Source organism: Pongo abelii, chromosome 10 (assembly GCF_028885655.2).
Source record: "Pongo abelii isolate AG06213 chromosome 10, NHGRI_mPonAbe1-v2.0_pri, whole genome shotgun sequence".
In the NCBI taxonomy this organism is placed as follows: domain Eukaryota; kingdom Metazoa; phylum Chordata; class Mammalia; order Primates; family Hominidae; genus Pongo; species Pongo abelii.
Window position 1 is genome coordinate 53,156,242 of NC_071995.2, and position 17,259 is coordinate 53,173,500.

Here is a 17,259-nt window from a genome sequence, read left to right on the forward strand (position 1 = left end):
TAGCACCTCAAGGAAATTCATAAGTTACCCAAGGACATTAAAAGAGAGTACATTCCTATCTAGGGACATGGACATTTGAAGTCTTTAAGTATTTTTTTAATGAAGGTGCAACCTTATTTTATACTTACAAAAAAAATGTAGAAGTTTCACACTTTTCTACAAGAAGTAAAAATTATGCTAAGAGCTGTCTTTATCATCTCTGCATTTCACAACCTAAGGCTGAGCCCAACACATTACAAGCTTTAAAAGGTAAATATTGAATGAATAAATGGTAGTGATTATAATCACAATCTGGTTTTCTATGTTATCGTCAATGGAAAAATTTAAAACCTTAAACACAAGTCTGACATCTTTTATGATGTGGAATAATGGAGACCACTGGCCAATTCTAAAACATGAGAATGAATTCTTAACATTTCCCTAAAATAGAGAATCAACTCATTCACAGTTTAGTAGTTTACCATTTAAAGACTACGAATCTTTTTTACTTCATTATTTATTTTCTTCTATTACTGCAGTTTTAGATTATTATAAAAATGTAAATTCTTCTATATATTTTTCTGCTCTAATTTCAGGCTTCTGTGTCACCTAAATATTTCATTCCAAATTGTATACCAATTTGGACTATTATTTAGTGGTTGGTGTCATGAGAGCACCAATCTTCATGGTACCTTTTATTTGTTCATTTAACTAATCCCCCTGAATCCGTTGTAAATACAGTAGATAAAATCATGGCTAGCCTGAATAACATTGCTTCTGCACAGAAGATCATTTCTTCTTACCTGTCAAGCTTGGAAAGCCACTACATTAGCCTTCATTTCAACTAAAATTTATATCAAGATAATACTTTTTAAAGCAGCGATAGGTAGGATATCCTGAGACCTCAGATCCTTGGTGAAATTTGGGTTGATGTATAAAAATGTATTTATGTATGCCCTTCTTGTAAACGTTATAGAGAAGCTCTTGAAATTGTTATTATCAATATTTTGGATATTTTGTTACAAGACGATAGAGGAAAAACAGATTGCAAAAGCTCTTGAAAAATCCAAAAGCATTTATGTTTAAGCAATGAATAAACCTTTTGAAATAAGATACACTAAACCATTCATATTTACCATAAAAGTATGTTTTTTCGGGAATATAATTTTTGCTTTAATAGCTTATATGTTTTATATAAATTCAGTTATTCACATTATATATAAGTAAAATTAAACCACACAATTTAAATGAAATATATAAAGAAAAGATAATGTAAAGAATGTGATATCTTCTGTCCACTAAACACTTCTATATACCATTATCAGGGACATGTCTCTGGATGACTGAGTTGTCTTTACAATTCAGTCAATTATAAAAAGAAGATTATAAAAATTTGAACGAGAGTGGAGAAAGAGATGCTTTCTTTTTTTCTTTTCTTTTGAATAAGCATCTCTTTCTCCACCTTCATTCAAAAGAAAAAGAACAAAACAGATGAAGAGAAAAATAACAACAAAAAATTTTCAGACTACCATAGTATGCTGGCTATGAATTCTCACGAGCTTCATTTGAAAATGCCTTAATCTCAGAAGTTTTAATTTCTTTTTTCTTGTTTTCAGGGAATATACTGAAACATTTAGAAGACAGAGATTTATTCTGAAATATATAAAAATATAATGAAGGAAATACAGAAATTATTTATTTATAAGGTAACAACAGAATTTTTAAAATGTATTTGGTATCTATGTACTACAAAACCATTTTTCTCTATAAGCAAAAAGCAACAATGAGGTTTTTTTAAGTCCTTTTTTTTTCCCCCCGAGACGGAGTCTCCCTCTATTGCCCAGGCTGGAGTGTAGTGGCACAGTCTTGGCTCACTGCAATCTCCGCCTCCTGGGTTCAAGCAATTCTCCTGCCTCAGCCTCTGGAGTGGCTGGGACTACAGGCGTGCGTCACCATATCCGGCTAATTTTTTTGTATTTTTAGTAGAGACGGGGTTTCACCATATTGGCCAGGCTGTTCTCGAACTCCTGACCTCAGGTGATCCATCTGCCTCAGCCTCCCAAAGTGCTGGAATTACAGGCATGAGTCATTGCATCCTGCCTAAAGTTAATTTTTTTACATTTAGTTTCTTTTCCTTTTTTTTTTTTTTTTTTTTTTTTTGAGACGGAATTTCACTCTTGTTGCCCAGGCTGGAGTGCAATGATGCAATCTCAGCTCACTGCAACCTCCACCTCCCAGGTTCAAGCAATTCTCCTGCCTCAGCCTCCCAAGTAGCTGGGATTACAAGCCCCTGCCACCACACCCTGCTAATTTTTTGTATTTTTAGTAGAGACAGTTTCACTATGTTGGCCAGGCTGGTCTCGAACTCCTGATCTCAGGTGATCCATCTGCCTCAGCCTCCCAAAGTGCTGGGATTACAAGCATGAGCCACTGCACCCAACCTACAGTTAGTTTCATTGTGTATATTTAAGGTATATAACATAATCTTTCTATATGTGTATATATAGAGAAAGGATTACTATGTCCAAGCAAAACTATTCTATCCATCACATCCCATAGTTATCTTCTTATACATTATTAACTGCAGCCTTTGTGCTATACATTAGCTCTCTAGATTTATTCATCATACATAACTACAAATTTAAACCCTTTGAAGATATTGAATATATACATATGTATTAAATAGATAGATGCATCAGTGGATAGCTAGACACAATGGAATGTTATCCAGCCTCATAAAAGAAGGAGATACTGCCACACTGCCATTTGTGACATCACAGATGAACCTGGAAGGCATTATGGTCAATGGAAAGAGCCAGACAGAAAAAAAATACTAATTTTATTTACTGGTGTCATAGCTTTCTGGTTTCTTCACCTATTTTACAGCAAAAATACAGAATACTTTTCTAAAGAAAAAAATAATGAGAAATTCCACAGTAGTAACAGACTTTATTCTTCTTAGATTGACAAGTGACCCACAGTGGCAGGTTGTACTTTTCATATTTCTTCTTGTTACCTACGTGTTAAGTGTGACTGGGAACCTGATCATTATCACCCTCACCCTTTCAGATCCCCATCTGCAGACTCCCATGTATTTCTTCCTTCAGAACTTCTCATTCCTGGAAATTTCATTCATGTCTGTCTGCATTCCCAGATTCCTTGTCACCATTGTGACAGGAGACAGAACCATTTCTTATAATGGGTGTGTGGCTCAGCTATTTTTTTTCATCTTCTTGGGGGTGACAGAATTTTACCTTCTGGCTGCCATGTCCTGTGACCGCTGCGTGGCCATCTGCAAACCTCTTCATTACACAATCATCATGAGCACCAGAGTGTGTACCCTTCTTGTCTTTAGCTCCTGGCTTGCAGGGTTTCTGATCATCTTTCCACCAGTAATGCTTCTGCTGCAGTTGGATTTCTGTGCCTCCAATGTAATTGATCATTTTATCTGTGACTCTTCTCCAATGCTGCAGCTCTCTTGCACAAACACACTTTCTAGAACTCATGGCATTTTTTTTAGCTGTGGTAACATTGATGGTCACCTTGACATTAGTTATTCTCTCCTACACAAACATCATCTGGACGATTCTGAAAATTTCTTCTATGAGTCAAAGGAAAAAAGCCTTTTCCACTTGCTCCTCCCATATGATAGTTGTCTCCATCTCTTACGGTAGCTGCATCTTCATGTACATTAAGACTTCTGCCAGAGAAAGGGTGACTTTAAGCAAAGGAGTAGCTGTGCTCAATACCTCAGTGGCTCCTTTCTTGAATCCCTTCATATACACACTGAGAAATCAGCAAGTGAAGCAAGCCTTCAAGAGCATGGTCCAGAAGATGATCTTTTCTTTAAATAAATGAATGTGATTATGTAAAAAATGTACCCCCAAAGGCAAAGCCGAATGAAAAACTCTCTACCCTTCTCTACATAAACTCTTTCTAAACACCTTATTTCACACTTTTAGTTAGACATAGTTACATATCATCAACACTTCTTAATGAAATTAGCCTAAAAACCAAGATTTAACTCTTCTAAACTATATAGAAAGTGTTCAATCTCTCACCTATGTAACCAAATTTTAGGTAAATTAATAATCACTATTGTTTATTATATAAAGGCAAAATAGATTCTTAATTCATGCATAAAATAGAGGTAGCTATAAATTAAAAACTTACTAAAACCACATTCAACTATGAAATTAATTTTATATGAAATGTTTAAACTATGTATCTTAATTAATATATCTAAAATTTTTTCTTCAATGTCACCAGGAAAAACATGTTATAAAACTAAAAGCATCATTAAAATGTCTCCTTGTATTTGTCAATAAACTGTAGTTAAAATGTGTGTAAACATTAAATAAAAGTGTAAGACAAATGTGCAGAGATATTATCTCTGTTGTTTGAATTAAGGCTATATTACTTTTTGTCTTAGCTTTCCTAGAAAAAAAGAGCAAAGCATAATCAAAGAGTTGATATTATTTATCTTATATTTTCCTTTGATAATATTTCCTTAAAAATAGATTATTTAACAGAGAACTTTTCTGTTTCTGCCAATATTTTAAAAGAAAAACCATGATCTATAAAGACAATTCATATTTGTGTTCAGATTCCTTATATTGATACAAAATTGCCTTTCTACTGATATGATGAAGAAAATGACAAAGTAAGAGTCTACAATGGTGTGATACTGCCTTTTTATAAGGTATTTGGCAAATGATGACGTCAATTATTAATGTCTTGGTTTTTCCTTTTCTAGTAAACCTATAATATTTTATTTATCTTTCCATTGTCTCCTTCATAGGTTTCACTCCCCTCACCTATATCCAAGAAAATGACTTTTAGAGATATTTGAGAACTGTAAAAAATGTGTTCAAGCCCACTTCCTATAGTTAATGAGTCCCTCAACTCCCATGTATCATTAAGAAAATTGGTTGTTGAATCCAGCAGCACATCAAAAAGATAATTCACCATGATCAAGTGGGCTTTAAACCTGGATGCAAGGATGGTTCAACATACACAAATCAATAAATGTGATTCACCACATAAACAGAACTAAAAACAAAAACCATATGATCATCTCAATAGACACAGAAAAAACAGTCAATAAATCCAACATCCCTTTATGACAAAAACACTCAACAAACCACGCATTGAAGGAACATAGCCCAAAATAATAACAGCCGTCTATGACAGACCCACAGCCAATATCATAATAAATTAGCAAAAGTTGTACGCATTCTCCCTAAGAACTGGAACAAGACAAGGATGTCCCCTCTCAGCACTCCTATTCAACATAGTACTGGAAGCCCTAGCCAGAGCAATCAGGTGAGAGAGAAATGAAAGGCATCCAAATAGGAAAAGAGGAAGTCAAATTATCTCCGTTTACTGAAAATATAATCCTGTACCTAGAAAACTTTAAAGGTTCCTCCAAAAGACTCCTAGACCTGATAAACTACTTGAGTAAAGTTTCAGAATATAAAATCAACATAGAAAAATCAGTAGCATTTCTATACACCAATAACATTCAAGCTGAGAACCAAATAAAAAACACAATCTTGGCTGGGTGTGGTGGTTCATGCCTGAAATCTCAGCACTTTGGGAGGCCAAGCGGGGAGGATTGCTTGGGCCAGAAGTTTAAGACCAGCCTTGGCAACATGGTGAGACTCTGTCTACACAAAAAAATTTAAAAATTAGCTAAACATGGTAGCATACACCTGTGGTCCCAGCTACTCAAGAAGATGAGGTGGGAGAATTGCTTGGACCTTGGAGGTTGAGGCTGCAGTGAGCTCTCATCATGTCACTGCACTCCACCCTGGACAACAGAGTGAGACCCTGTCTCAAAAAAATAAATAAATAAAAGTTGTCCAAACATGGTGGCTCACGCCTGTAATCCCAGCACTTTGAGAGGCTGAGGCTGGTGGATCACTTGAGGCCAGGAGTTCAAGACCAGCCTGGACAATATAGCAAGACCCTATCTCTACTTAAAAATAAAAATAAAAATACAAGATGCCTGTAATTCCAGCACTTTGGGAGGCCAAGGCAGGCAAATTACTTGAGTACAAGAGTTCAAGACAAGTCTGAGCAACATGGTGAAACCCCAATCTCTACAAAAAATACAAAAATTAGCTGGGCTTGCTGGCATGCACCTGCAGTCCCAGCTACTTAAGAAGCTGAGGTGGAAGAATCGCTTGAGTACAGGAGATGGAGGCTACAGTGAGCCAAGATTGCACCACTGCACTCCAGCCTGGGTGATAGAGAGAAACTCTATCTCTATAAAATAAAACAAAATTAAAAAGTTATTTTAAAATTTCTAAAACAAGAAGAGAAAATTGGCTGTCTTGGGACAATAGCTATGAATCTGACTAGATACAGGATAAATGGATTTTAGTTTGATTCCTTGATTTTCAGCTTTGTCTGATAATACAGGTGAATGTAAAGAGCTCTACAGGTTTTTTAAGTCCATGACAAATACTTTCTTTTATAGATGTGAGCGTCCTTCAGCACTTGTCTATTTCTTACCATTGTGTTTTATGGAATGGCATACTTTTTTTAAAAAAGCAGATTCTAATATAATATCATCACAAAATGAAAATTACATGATAATTACATAATTATCTCATTATGAATTCTTTATTGTGGCAATTTGTAAAGAAGTGAGACATTGTAAGTTTGCTTTTATTAAGATTACAACAAGTAAGAAGAAATGCAAAAGTGAAAATCAGGAGTGTGGAAACAACATACAAACGTTAACTAAGTGAAGATAAAGTATATATACATATATAACTACATGATAGATAGATAAAGAGAGAGAGGGAAAGAGAGGGAAAGAAGAAGAAAAACTGGAAAATTAGAGAGTAAGGGAAAGTAGATTTTCTTAATCAACAAAAACTTATCTGAAGAAGTTGACTCTAATGTTCAATAAATGTAAACCCATGAAAATCACTATGAATCTTTCCTTATGTAGTATTATTATGCTGTAAGGTGAAATATTATTCACTATTATTTATTATTTATTTTTATATAAATATTATTTTATACATAAAATAGGTCAGGTATTTAGAGGTTTTTGATTAAAAGTTTATACTCGTATTTAATGTTCATATTGTACTATTCCAAAAAATACTTTTATTTTAACAATGTGAAAAATTACATTTGTATAATGCTCACAGAAAATATATCTGGGTCATAACCAGTTTTAAATTACATGGCAATTATTGTCACTTTATTTTTTTGAAGTTATAGAGATCATAAATAATTATTAAATTTCATTGGTAAAAAATCATCTTGGAAATTGATTCTAGCAAATAAATGGTTGTTAAGAATGAAAATGTCAATGTTACTGTAATTTGGAACTTCATTAATTCATATTCTCTTGGAATATTACTCAAGTCTTAAATATTAAAAATGCTCTCAACAGAGTAATAATCATTCATAAACCACTGATTCTCTTGGGATCATAATAACAGGTAATTATTGATAAATAAAAATGTTATAATCATTAACCATAAAAGTGATCATAAAATCTAAGTAAAATCATGCAATCAGACAATTTTAGTAAATGCTTTATTTTAGTATATATATATATATATACACACTCAGAAGGAAAGGTAAATTAAATTAATAGATAATTAGGATAGAAAAATAGGACACCAGTAATGTTTTATCTTGCATGACATTTCTGTCTTGATTTTAATTTGAATTTAATCAAGTACAGATGCTTGTATTTAGTTAAATTTCTTTAAGTAAGACTAGAGTAAATGTCTTAACATTTTTCTGATATTCCACATAATCATATTTTTATAAAAGACAAACCACATTTATCATTTGTTCAAAAACAATGTTATAACTCAGGAATGGTGGTGGTATTTTCGACTTGTTTGAAACTACTTTCTATATTATCTCTATGCCTTCATAAAAATTCAGTTATTTTCTTTGTGTCTAATTCACAAGATGCTAAGTGAAACCTTTAAATAGTCATTCAATAATTCTACCTTCAATCCCTCCTGAAATTGAAATCATTAATACAGATCACTCTATAAAAAGATAGATAGAAATAGGTAAAAAGACAGGGGAGGAATTGCCTCAGAGCACAGAAAGGTTATCAATTTTGCCATCAGTAAGGATTTTAGTTTGATATACAAATGAGATTATTAACAATTTAAAATAGTGTAGAGAAAATTGGACAAAGCAGTCTGTTTACTCTCTTTCTATGGCCAAAAATACTAATAGGCAAAGCTCCACATGAAAAGGGTTACTATCAAGAATGATGTATTATTTAGGAATCAGGTAAATAAATTTATAGCACATTCAATTACTTAAATTTCCCTCGTGTTATTTTTATAAGACATATTATTAAAAAGCATTAGATATATTTTTATTTTTGTTTTTTATTTATTTTTAAATTGACATAAAATTGTGCACATTTATTGTATAACATTATGTTTTGAAGTATACATACTTGTGAGATGTCTAACTCTAGTTAATTAACATATTCATTACCTCACATAGTTATTTTTTGTGGTGAGAACACTTTACATACACTCTCTTAGCACTTTTCAAGAAGACAACATATTGTTATTAACTGGAGTTGCCATGTCATACAACAGATTTCTTGAACTTATTCCTTCTTTTTGACCAACAACTACCCATCCAATCCAACTACTCCCAACCCCAACTACCCTAGATGCTGGTAACCACCATTCTGCTCTCTCCTTCTAGAGACCATTCTGGCCAGCATGGTGAAACACCATCTCTACTGAAACTGCAAAAATTAGCTGGTCATGGTGGCGATGGCAGGCACCTGCAGTCCCAGCTACTTGTCAGGCTGAGGCAGGAGAATCGCTTGAACCCAGGAGGTGGAGGTTGCAGTGAGCCGAGATTATGCCATTGCACTCCAGCCTGGGTTACAAGAGTGAAACTCCATCTCAAAAAAAAAAAAAAAAAAAAAAAATCTCATGTACTCCATAATTATATATCCCTACTATGTACCCACAAAAATTAAAAATTAAAAAAGAACTAATGAGGTTGAAGATAGGCTATTTGAAAATACACAGTTAGAAGAGAAAAGAGAATAAAAAGCAATGAAGCATGTCTACAAGATCTAGAAAATAACATCAAGAAGCCAAATCTAAGAGTTATGTTTTTTGACTTTTTAATAATAGTCATTCTGACTGGTGTGAGATGTTGTCTTATTATGGTTTTGGTTTGCAAGAAACTTATTTTTTCACAGTTCTGAAGGGTAGCAATCTGAAATCAAGGTGACAGCAGGGTCGTGCTTCTGAAGGCTCTAGGGAAAAATCCTTCATTCCCTTTTCTAGCTTTTGGTAGTAGAAAACAATTCTTGGCATTCCTTGGCTTGTAGCTCCATCACTATAATTTCTGCCTCCTTCTTCACATGTCTTTTCTCTGTGTGTCCATGTGTCCTCTTCTAAGGATACCAATCATACTGGAGGGATACCATTAAGGAGAAATACCTAATGTAGATGATGGGTTGATGGGTGCAGCAAATCACCATGGCACATGAATACCTATGTAACAAACCTCCACTTTCTGCACATGTATCCCTAAATTTAAAGAATAATAAAAAAAAGAAAGATACTACAAAACTTCATTCTTTGTCCCCACGTTCAGGGGATAAGTTGTTTTATTTTGTTTTGTTTTGTTTTGTTTTGTTTTTTAGTTAACAGCTGTTTTTTCTCCCTCAATAGGTTCTGATACTAGAAATAAAGTGATATTTGAGTATATTATGATGTATCTCTTAAAGTATAAAAGAAATGCATGTTGTGTGGTGAGCAGTGGTGGTGATTTATTGGATTTTCACAGATATAATACACACATACACAAATTTTTTGGGGAAAATATTTGTCATACACCCTGTTGATAATTCTGGTTTTTTAATTGATTCTTTTAGTTCAGAAGATCAAATGAATAAACAGAGAGGATACTGGAATATCTCACATGCACAAAACAATGATAATGGGAGTTATATACAATACTCTGCCTTTAGAGATTTGGCTGTAACAAAACAAAGTTTGAAATATAAAAGAAAAACGTAATATAAAACCTATAAAAAAAGAGAAGAAAGAAAATATGTGGAAAACAATTGTCATTCAATACACTCAAAAAACAAGAAAGAAAGAGGAAGGAAGGAGGGAAGGAAGGAAGAAGGGAAGGAGGGAAGCAGGGAGGGAGGGAGGGAGGGAGGAAGGAAAGATCAATCTTCAGTAGGCCAGCTCAAAATGTAAAGCCTACCTGTCTCCTGATTAAAGTCAAATTCTGGAGTATCACGTTTTATTATTTCATTTTCATTCTATTTCTGTATTTTGGGGTTTTTTGTTTGTTTGTTTGTTTGTTTGAGACCAAGTCTCATTCTCTCGCCCAGTCTGGAGTCCAGTGGCATTAATTTGGCTCACTGCAAGCTCCACCTCCTAGCAAGTGATTCCCCTGCCTCAGCCTCCTGGGTTGCTAGGATTACAGGCATGTACCACCATGCCTGAGTAATTTTTGTATTTTTAGTAGAGACGGGGATTCACCAGTTTGGCCAGGCTGGTCTCGAACTCCTGACCTCAAGTGATCTACCTGCCTCAGCCTCCCAAAGTGCTGAGATTACAGGCGTGAGCCACCGCGCATGGGCTATTTCACTCTATTTCTGACAACAGTTTTCCCTCTTAAAAATATCAAATTTATCAGTAAAACAAATTTTAAACAAAAAACTTATACACAACACTCACACAATGAGAAAGCTATTTCTGAAAATTCACAAATCCACAAGAAAGTTTGAAAGATCACTTGGTAATTTCAATGCCATTTTTAAAATTATGTAGTCATTAGGCTGGGTGCGATGGCTCACACTTGTAATCCCAGCACTTTGGGAGGCCGAGGTGGGCAGATCACCTGAGGTCAGGAATTGGAGAACAGGTTGGCCAACATGGTGAAAGCCCATCTCTACTAAAAATACAAAAAAATTAGCCAGGCTAGTTGGCACAAACCTGTAATCCCAGCTACCCGGGAGGCTGAGGTAGGAGAATCACTTGAACCCAGGAGGCAAAGGTTGCAGCGAGCCAGGATTGAGCCACTGTACTCTAGCCTGGGGGACAGAGTGAGACCCTGTCTCAAAAAGAAAAAAAAAAATGTAGTTGTTATTTTAAAGTAAAATATAAAGTCATGCAAAAAAGCAATCAAGTTATGACGATAGTAGTAAAAGTAAAAGAAATCAAGGGTATAAGAAAGGCTTAAAAGAAAGATAAAATAACAAAGCTCTATAGACATATAAACTGATAAATTTATAATGGAAAGATAAGTCAAATCTATAAAAATTCATAAATCTGATGTTGCAGCAAATCAAAGCTGTGATTAGACCAAAAAACATTAAAATTCAGAGTATTTTTAAATGACCAAAAATAATTTAGTGGAAATGTGGGAAACAAATAACAAGAGACCAAAATGTAGAACTTAAGTTTCACTTTAATAGAAAAAATAAGTGATACAAAGGTAGAGAAAACACAGATAACTACCTGGAAAAATGAATCATAAAAGCAAAATATAATTACAATTGGAGATAGAAAGACATATGTTAGAATAGATAGATAATAAATGGATGATAGACATAGATATACATAGAAATATCTTATGATCGACTATGATAAGCTATGTATAATAATTAAACACAAAATTAAAGATAAGTATTATTAAAATGAGTTGTAAAAGATAATTAAAAAGAAATATTGGTAACTTCCATTAAAATATAAACTGCAATCTTTTTAAATAGAGAACATGTCTTATTGTTTACATTAACAGAAAACATGAAACGATCCAAAAAAATTCTGACAAATATATTAAAATGTAATGTCAAACAATTATTTGAAGGGTTGGGGGAAGTGGGAATGATTAATGGTACAAAATTTGTTAGAAAGAATAAATAGGATTTAGTATTTGATAGTACAACAGGGTGACTACAGTCAGTAATAATTTAATTGTACATTTTAAAATAACTAAAACAGTACAGTTGGATTGTTCATAATACAAAGGATAAATGCTTGAGGCTATGGATACCCCATTTACCCTGATATTATTATTACACATTGTATGCCTGTATTAACATATTTCATCCCACAAATGTATGCATGTACTATGTACCCACAAAAATTAGAAATTAAAATTTTTTAAAAACAATTATTTTTAAAAAATTAAAGATACAATCATTCTAGAGTTGGCATTTATTTATTTAACAAATATAATTTAACATCACTTTGTACCAGATAGTGTGGTAGGCCTTGAAAATAGTGTGTTGAACAAAATAGAGCCTCTACTTTAACTGAGCTTATATTCTACATGTGAAACAAATAATAAATAATTTTTATTAATATAAGCCATAAAGACAAATTAATACAGATAAAGAGAGAATAATGAGGTTGCTCTATGAGAAATTAAATTTGAAAAGTAAAATGCCATGGTTTACTCAGATGGTTTAATTATATATATATGCCCCCTTTTATTATTGTGTCCAAACACATAAACTCACATATACTGAATAAAAGTGTCTCTTAAGAGAAAGTGGGCTCTTAAGACTAGAAGAATATTAACAATCATTCAGAGCAGAACATTTGGAACACAAAGGAAGAATTGCAAAACAAGAAAAGGGCATGTGTAAAGACACACTAGTGAGAGAACACGTAGCACATTACAAGATATAAAACAGTTCTGTATGAGTTAAGGTATATATTTTAAAAATCTCAAACGTAAAATTTAGCTGTGTTCCTAGAGTTATACAGAGCCAATCTTCTCTGCCTCCCAGGATGGCTTTTTAAATATTTTAAAATAGCTGTTTTTTCTGGAGGTTTTTTTTTTCAGATTAATGCCAATTGATAAAAACTCAATATTCCCTGAAAATTGCTTCATAGGATTTGAATTTTTAAATCTAGATACAAATTTAAGATCTAACATTTACTTGCTGTGTGACACTGAGATAGTCTACCTAGGATCTTTCAGTTAGTTTTCAACACAAGCTTTCCTTCCTAAATGAAAAAGGCTCCTTTCACTTACACTAGCATAGAGATTTGGAGATTTTTTTTGTTTTTTGCATTTCTCTTTTTTGCATCTAGATAATATACTTTATTTTTCTTTTTTATTATACTTTAAGTTTTGGGATACATGTGCAGAATGTACAGGTTTGTTACATAGGTATACACGTGCCATGGTGGTTTGCTGCACCCATCAACCTGTCATCTACACTAGGTATTTCTTTTAATGCTATCCCTCCCCTAGCCCCCCACCCCCGACAGGCCCCAGTGTGATGGTCTCCTCTCTGTGTCCATGTGTTCTTATTGTCAACTCCCACTTATTAGTGAGAACATGTGGTGTTTGGTTTTCTGTTCCTGTGTTAGTTTGCTGAGAATGATGGTTTCCAGCTTCATCCATGTCCCTGCAAAAGACATGAACTCATCCTTTTTATGGCTGCATAGTATTCCATGGTGTCTATATGCCACATTTTCTTTATCCAGTCTATCATTGATGGGCATTTGGGTTATATTATTAAGCCTGAAAATAAATACTCTTTTTTCTTTTGAGATGGAATTTTGCTCCTGTTGTGCAGGCTGGAGTGCAATGGCACCATCTCAGCTCACTGCAACCTCCGCCTCCTGGATTCAAGTGATTTTCCTGCCTCAGCCTCCCAAGTAGCTGGGATTACAGGCATGCACCACCACATTAGGCTAATTTTGTGTGTGTGTGTGTGTGTGTGTGTGTGTGTGTGTGTGTGTGTGTGTTTAGTAGAGACAGGGTTTCACCATGTTAGTCAGGCTGGTCCTGACCTCAGGTGATCCACCTGCCTCGGGCTCCCAAAGTGCTGGGATTACAGGCATGCACCACCGCACCTGGCCTAATAAATACTTGTATTTAAGTTCAGTATTATGTTTCTGGAAACATCACATACTTTAATAAAATGATAACATTATTTGGTTTTAAGAAGTAAATCTATCTTAGAGATTTATAAAATCAAATAAATCAGTATTGAAAGAGTTCACAAGTAATTTATATTCTGGGCACATTTATGCTAGAAAAACAGAGAGCTTTTAAATTTCCAAAACGAATTCATAGTGAAATATTTTTAGGGTGAGCAAAGTCAGATTATTAAGTTAAAAGAATGAAGTAATTCCAGCAACGCTTAAGAGAATGTCATGGATACAGAAAATACCATTGAAATGATAAAAAAAATTCAGGAATAGATAAAATGGCTCTTTATGGGTGACTTCAGTTACTGTCATAATATAAACATAAAATAAAAGGGTATGTCAAAAACCCAGCTGATTCAGGCTACAATTTTCAATAAGTTTGAGTGGCATTCTATTATAATACCCAAAACTATTATTTCAAAGTAGTAAGGATACACTTTTTTACTATATTCTTCAGGGCTTGTTTCACTTGCTTTTTTCTTAAGGTATATATAAAAAGATTTAATACAGGTGCAACTGAAGTACTGAGTATTGCTACTCCCTTGTTTAAAGCTACCCCTTCTTCTGCAGAAGGATTAATATACATGAAAATACAGCTGCCATAAGAGATGGAAACAACAATCATATGGGAGGAACAGGTAGAAAAAGCTTTCTTCCTCTGCTGGACAGAAGAAACCTTCAGAATAGATTTTATGATATTTGCGTAGGAGTACATTACCAGGACCAGTGTAATCAGGAGTGTGACAGTGGCTAAAATAAAGCTTAACAGTTCTATGACCTGTGTGTCTGTGTAGGAGAGTTTCAGAACAGGAGAATAGTCACAGAAAAAGTGGTCAATAATATTGGCATCACAGAATTCCAATCTCAGGCCCATGGTAAATCCAGGAAAGATTGTTAACAAACCAGCCTACCAAGAGGCAACAGCCATCTGGTTGCAGACTCTGTTGCTCATAATGGTTGCATAATGCAGGGGTTTGCAGATGGCCACATAGCGGTCATAGGACATGGCAGCCAGCAGAAAAAACTCTGATACACCCAAAAAAAATGACAAAAAATAATTGTGTCACACAAGCATCATAGGAAATAGTTTTATCCACAGTCACTATGCTGACTAGGAATCTAGGGATGCAGACAGATGTCAACGAGATTTCTAAAACAGAAAAATTCTGAAGGAAGAAATACATGGGTGTTTTGAGGTGAGAATCCAGCAAGGTGAGCAGGATAATGATTAGATTTCCAATGACACTCGATAAATATGTTAAAAATAGAAAAAGGAAAATTACAGTTTGCCAGTGTAAATCATCTGTCAGTCCTAGAAGAATGAAGGATGTCACCATTGTATGGTTTCTCATGATTAAATTCCTTCTGAATTTCATCAGACCTGGAAAAAAATAAATAATATATGTTAAAAAGGCTTCACTGAGCATAGGTTTAAAAGTGATATGAAGAGCCAAGTAACTCATTTGAGAAGCGTACACTTTTTTTCCTTCTATGATTTTAACAATTTTGCCTAGCGGTCAGAACCCCAGAATCTCTTTTCAGATCTTTTTTATTTTGAGAAAGAATGGTTTTATTATTTCCTGTTATAAGTATATGTACATTTTTCTAGTTTAAAGTTTTGTCTAAAATACCAAAATGTAACTCCTGCAATTTCACTCAATCCATAAGAAAACATCTTTCAGATTAGATTGGTTAATCCCCCGATTGTTAACATAATCTCAGGTTTTTTTCAGCTAGATATAGCTTTTCTGCACACTTCTACATCTTAAAGAGCTAATTAGAACTGAATTCTTGTAATTAATCTTTTTAAAATTGCTCTTTTCTGATCATATATTTCTGGCTAGTCTTTGTGTTGTTTGGTACAGCCAATGAAAACATTTTCAATGGAAAAAACATTCATGAATCTCAAAATTATGCAAATCTTGAAGTTAGCATGTAAATATGAAGGTAAAATTTTACATGGAATTTGAAATTTATTTACTCAATTGTTCAGTAAGCTTCAACTTCATAAGTAGCTTTATCAATGTAAAAAATATTTTATATTCAATACTGTTAAAGTAGTCAATCCTTTACTAAGTATGAAGGGATATATACATCCTAGTCAAATTTTTAATAAAGATAACTATAAATCATTGTTCATGATGCTATTCTAATAGACAAACTTAGAGACTCTTTTAAATACATATAGTGAACCTTTAATCAAGAGTTACATAAATATTTTCCTTATTTTTCTAATTCTGAATTTAATGGGTTTAATCTTATGGACACACATTCAGAATAACTTATGTAGCAATTGTGTACAAAAAACAACAAAATACTGAAAATACTTACTTTGCATAAATTTCACAAGGTTTTTGTTTGCTGAGGCATTGTGAAATTTTTCTTTTGTGTCATTAGCCAAAAATGTAATATTAAATGATTTTTCAAAAAAATATTTATTTCTTCCTAACCCATATTTTTTCTCTATTTTCTCACTCTCAACAGAGAGACCTGTTCACGCTAAAAGCCAGGGATATTTAAAAACATTTGTGGATCTTTCTCTTTGTCTCCCTCTCTTCCCTTCCTCCTTCCTTCTTTCCTTCCTTCCTTCCCTCCCTCCTTCCTTCTTTCTTTTCTTTTCCTCTCTCTCCAATCAGCTTACATGTGCCATTTCAAACACATTTTTCTGACTTTTCCTATAAATAAAATGAATAATGTCTGGATTCAGTCTAACTTAAAATCTGAAAATCTGATTTATTTATTAGAATCAAAATAGTATTTTTTTTTCAGTTTGTCTTTTAAGAACTCTGGTCACTACTTAGAGTTTCTCATTCTCTCTGGAATAAAAAAGGTTTTGTCTCCACAGTGCCATAGATTTATCTTTGTTCTTTAATAATGAGTATGTTTACTCAGAACTGATAAAGAGCTCTGGGGATTCTTTTGAAGAAGATACTAATTGGCTATTTTCTTCCTTAACTCTAAAAAGAAAAACAAAATCGCAAAGCTAATTAAAAGTCTTGTTATGGCATCTGTAGAAAAACCGGAAATGTTGATGTTAAAACGAAGTCTAATTCCTGTAGTGGGATTAAAAGATTGTATAAAGTACTTTAGCCTTTTCAAAGTGTCTGAACTAATACTGCTCCAAAGAAAGAAGAGACTGGAGCTTTTTCATTCTTTGTTCCAAAAGAAGAATCAATCTATCTAATGACATCTGTCTAATGACAACATTGTCTGTAACTTCTAATTCACTAAATCTTCACAAATTGACTCATATGCTTTTTTGAGTCAAATATACTTATTTCTTATTCTCTCTATACAACTTCATAGCATGAAATATGTATTATATACTAAT

At 33.5% G+C, this 17,259-nt stretch overlaps 1 protein-coding gene and 1 pseudogene across 1 annotated transcript; one reads left to right on the plus strand and one right to left on the minus strand.

The window, feature by feature from the left end:
• Positions 1–2,900: 2,900 nt before the first annotated feature.
• Positions 2,901–3,837, plus strand: LOC112135834 (olfactory receptor 6C75). The gene is given in 2 exon segments (XM_024257182.2): positions 2,901–3,469; positions 3,471–3,837. Coding segments are annotated over 2 exon segments (936 nt in total).
• A 10,503-nt stretch (positions 3,838–14,340) lies between these two features.
• LOC112135864 (olfactory receptor 6C74-like) lies at positions 14,341–15,280 on the minus strand (annotated as a pseudogene).
• Between the last annotated feature and the right edge of the window lie 1,979 nt (positions 15,281–17,259).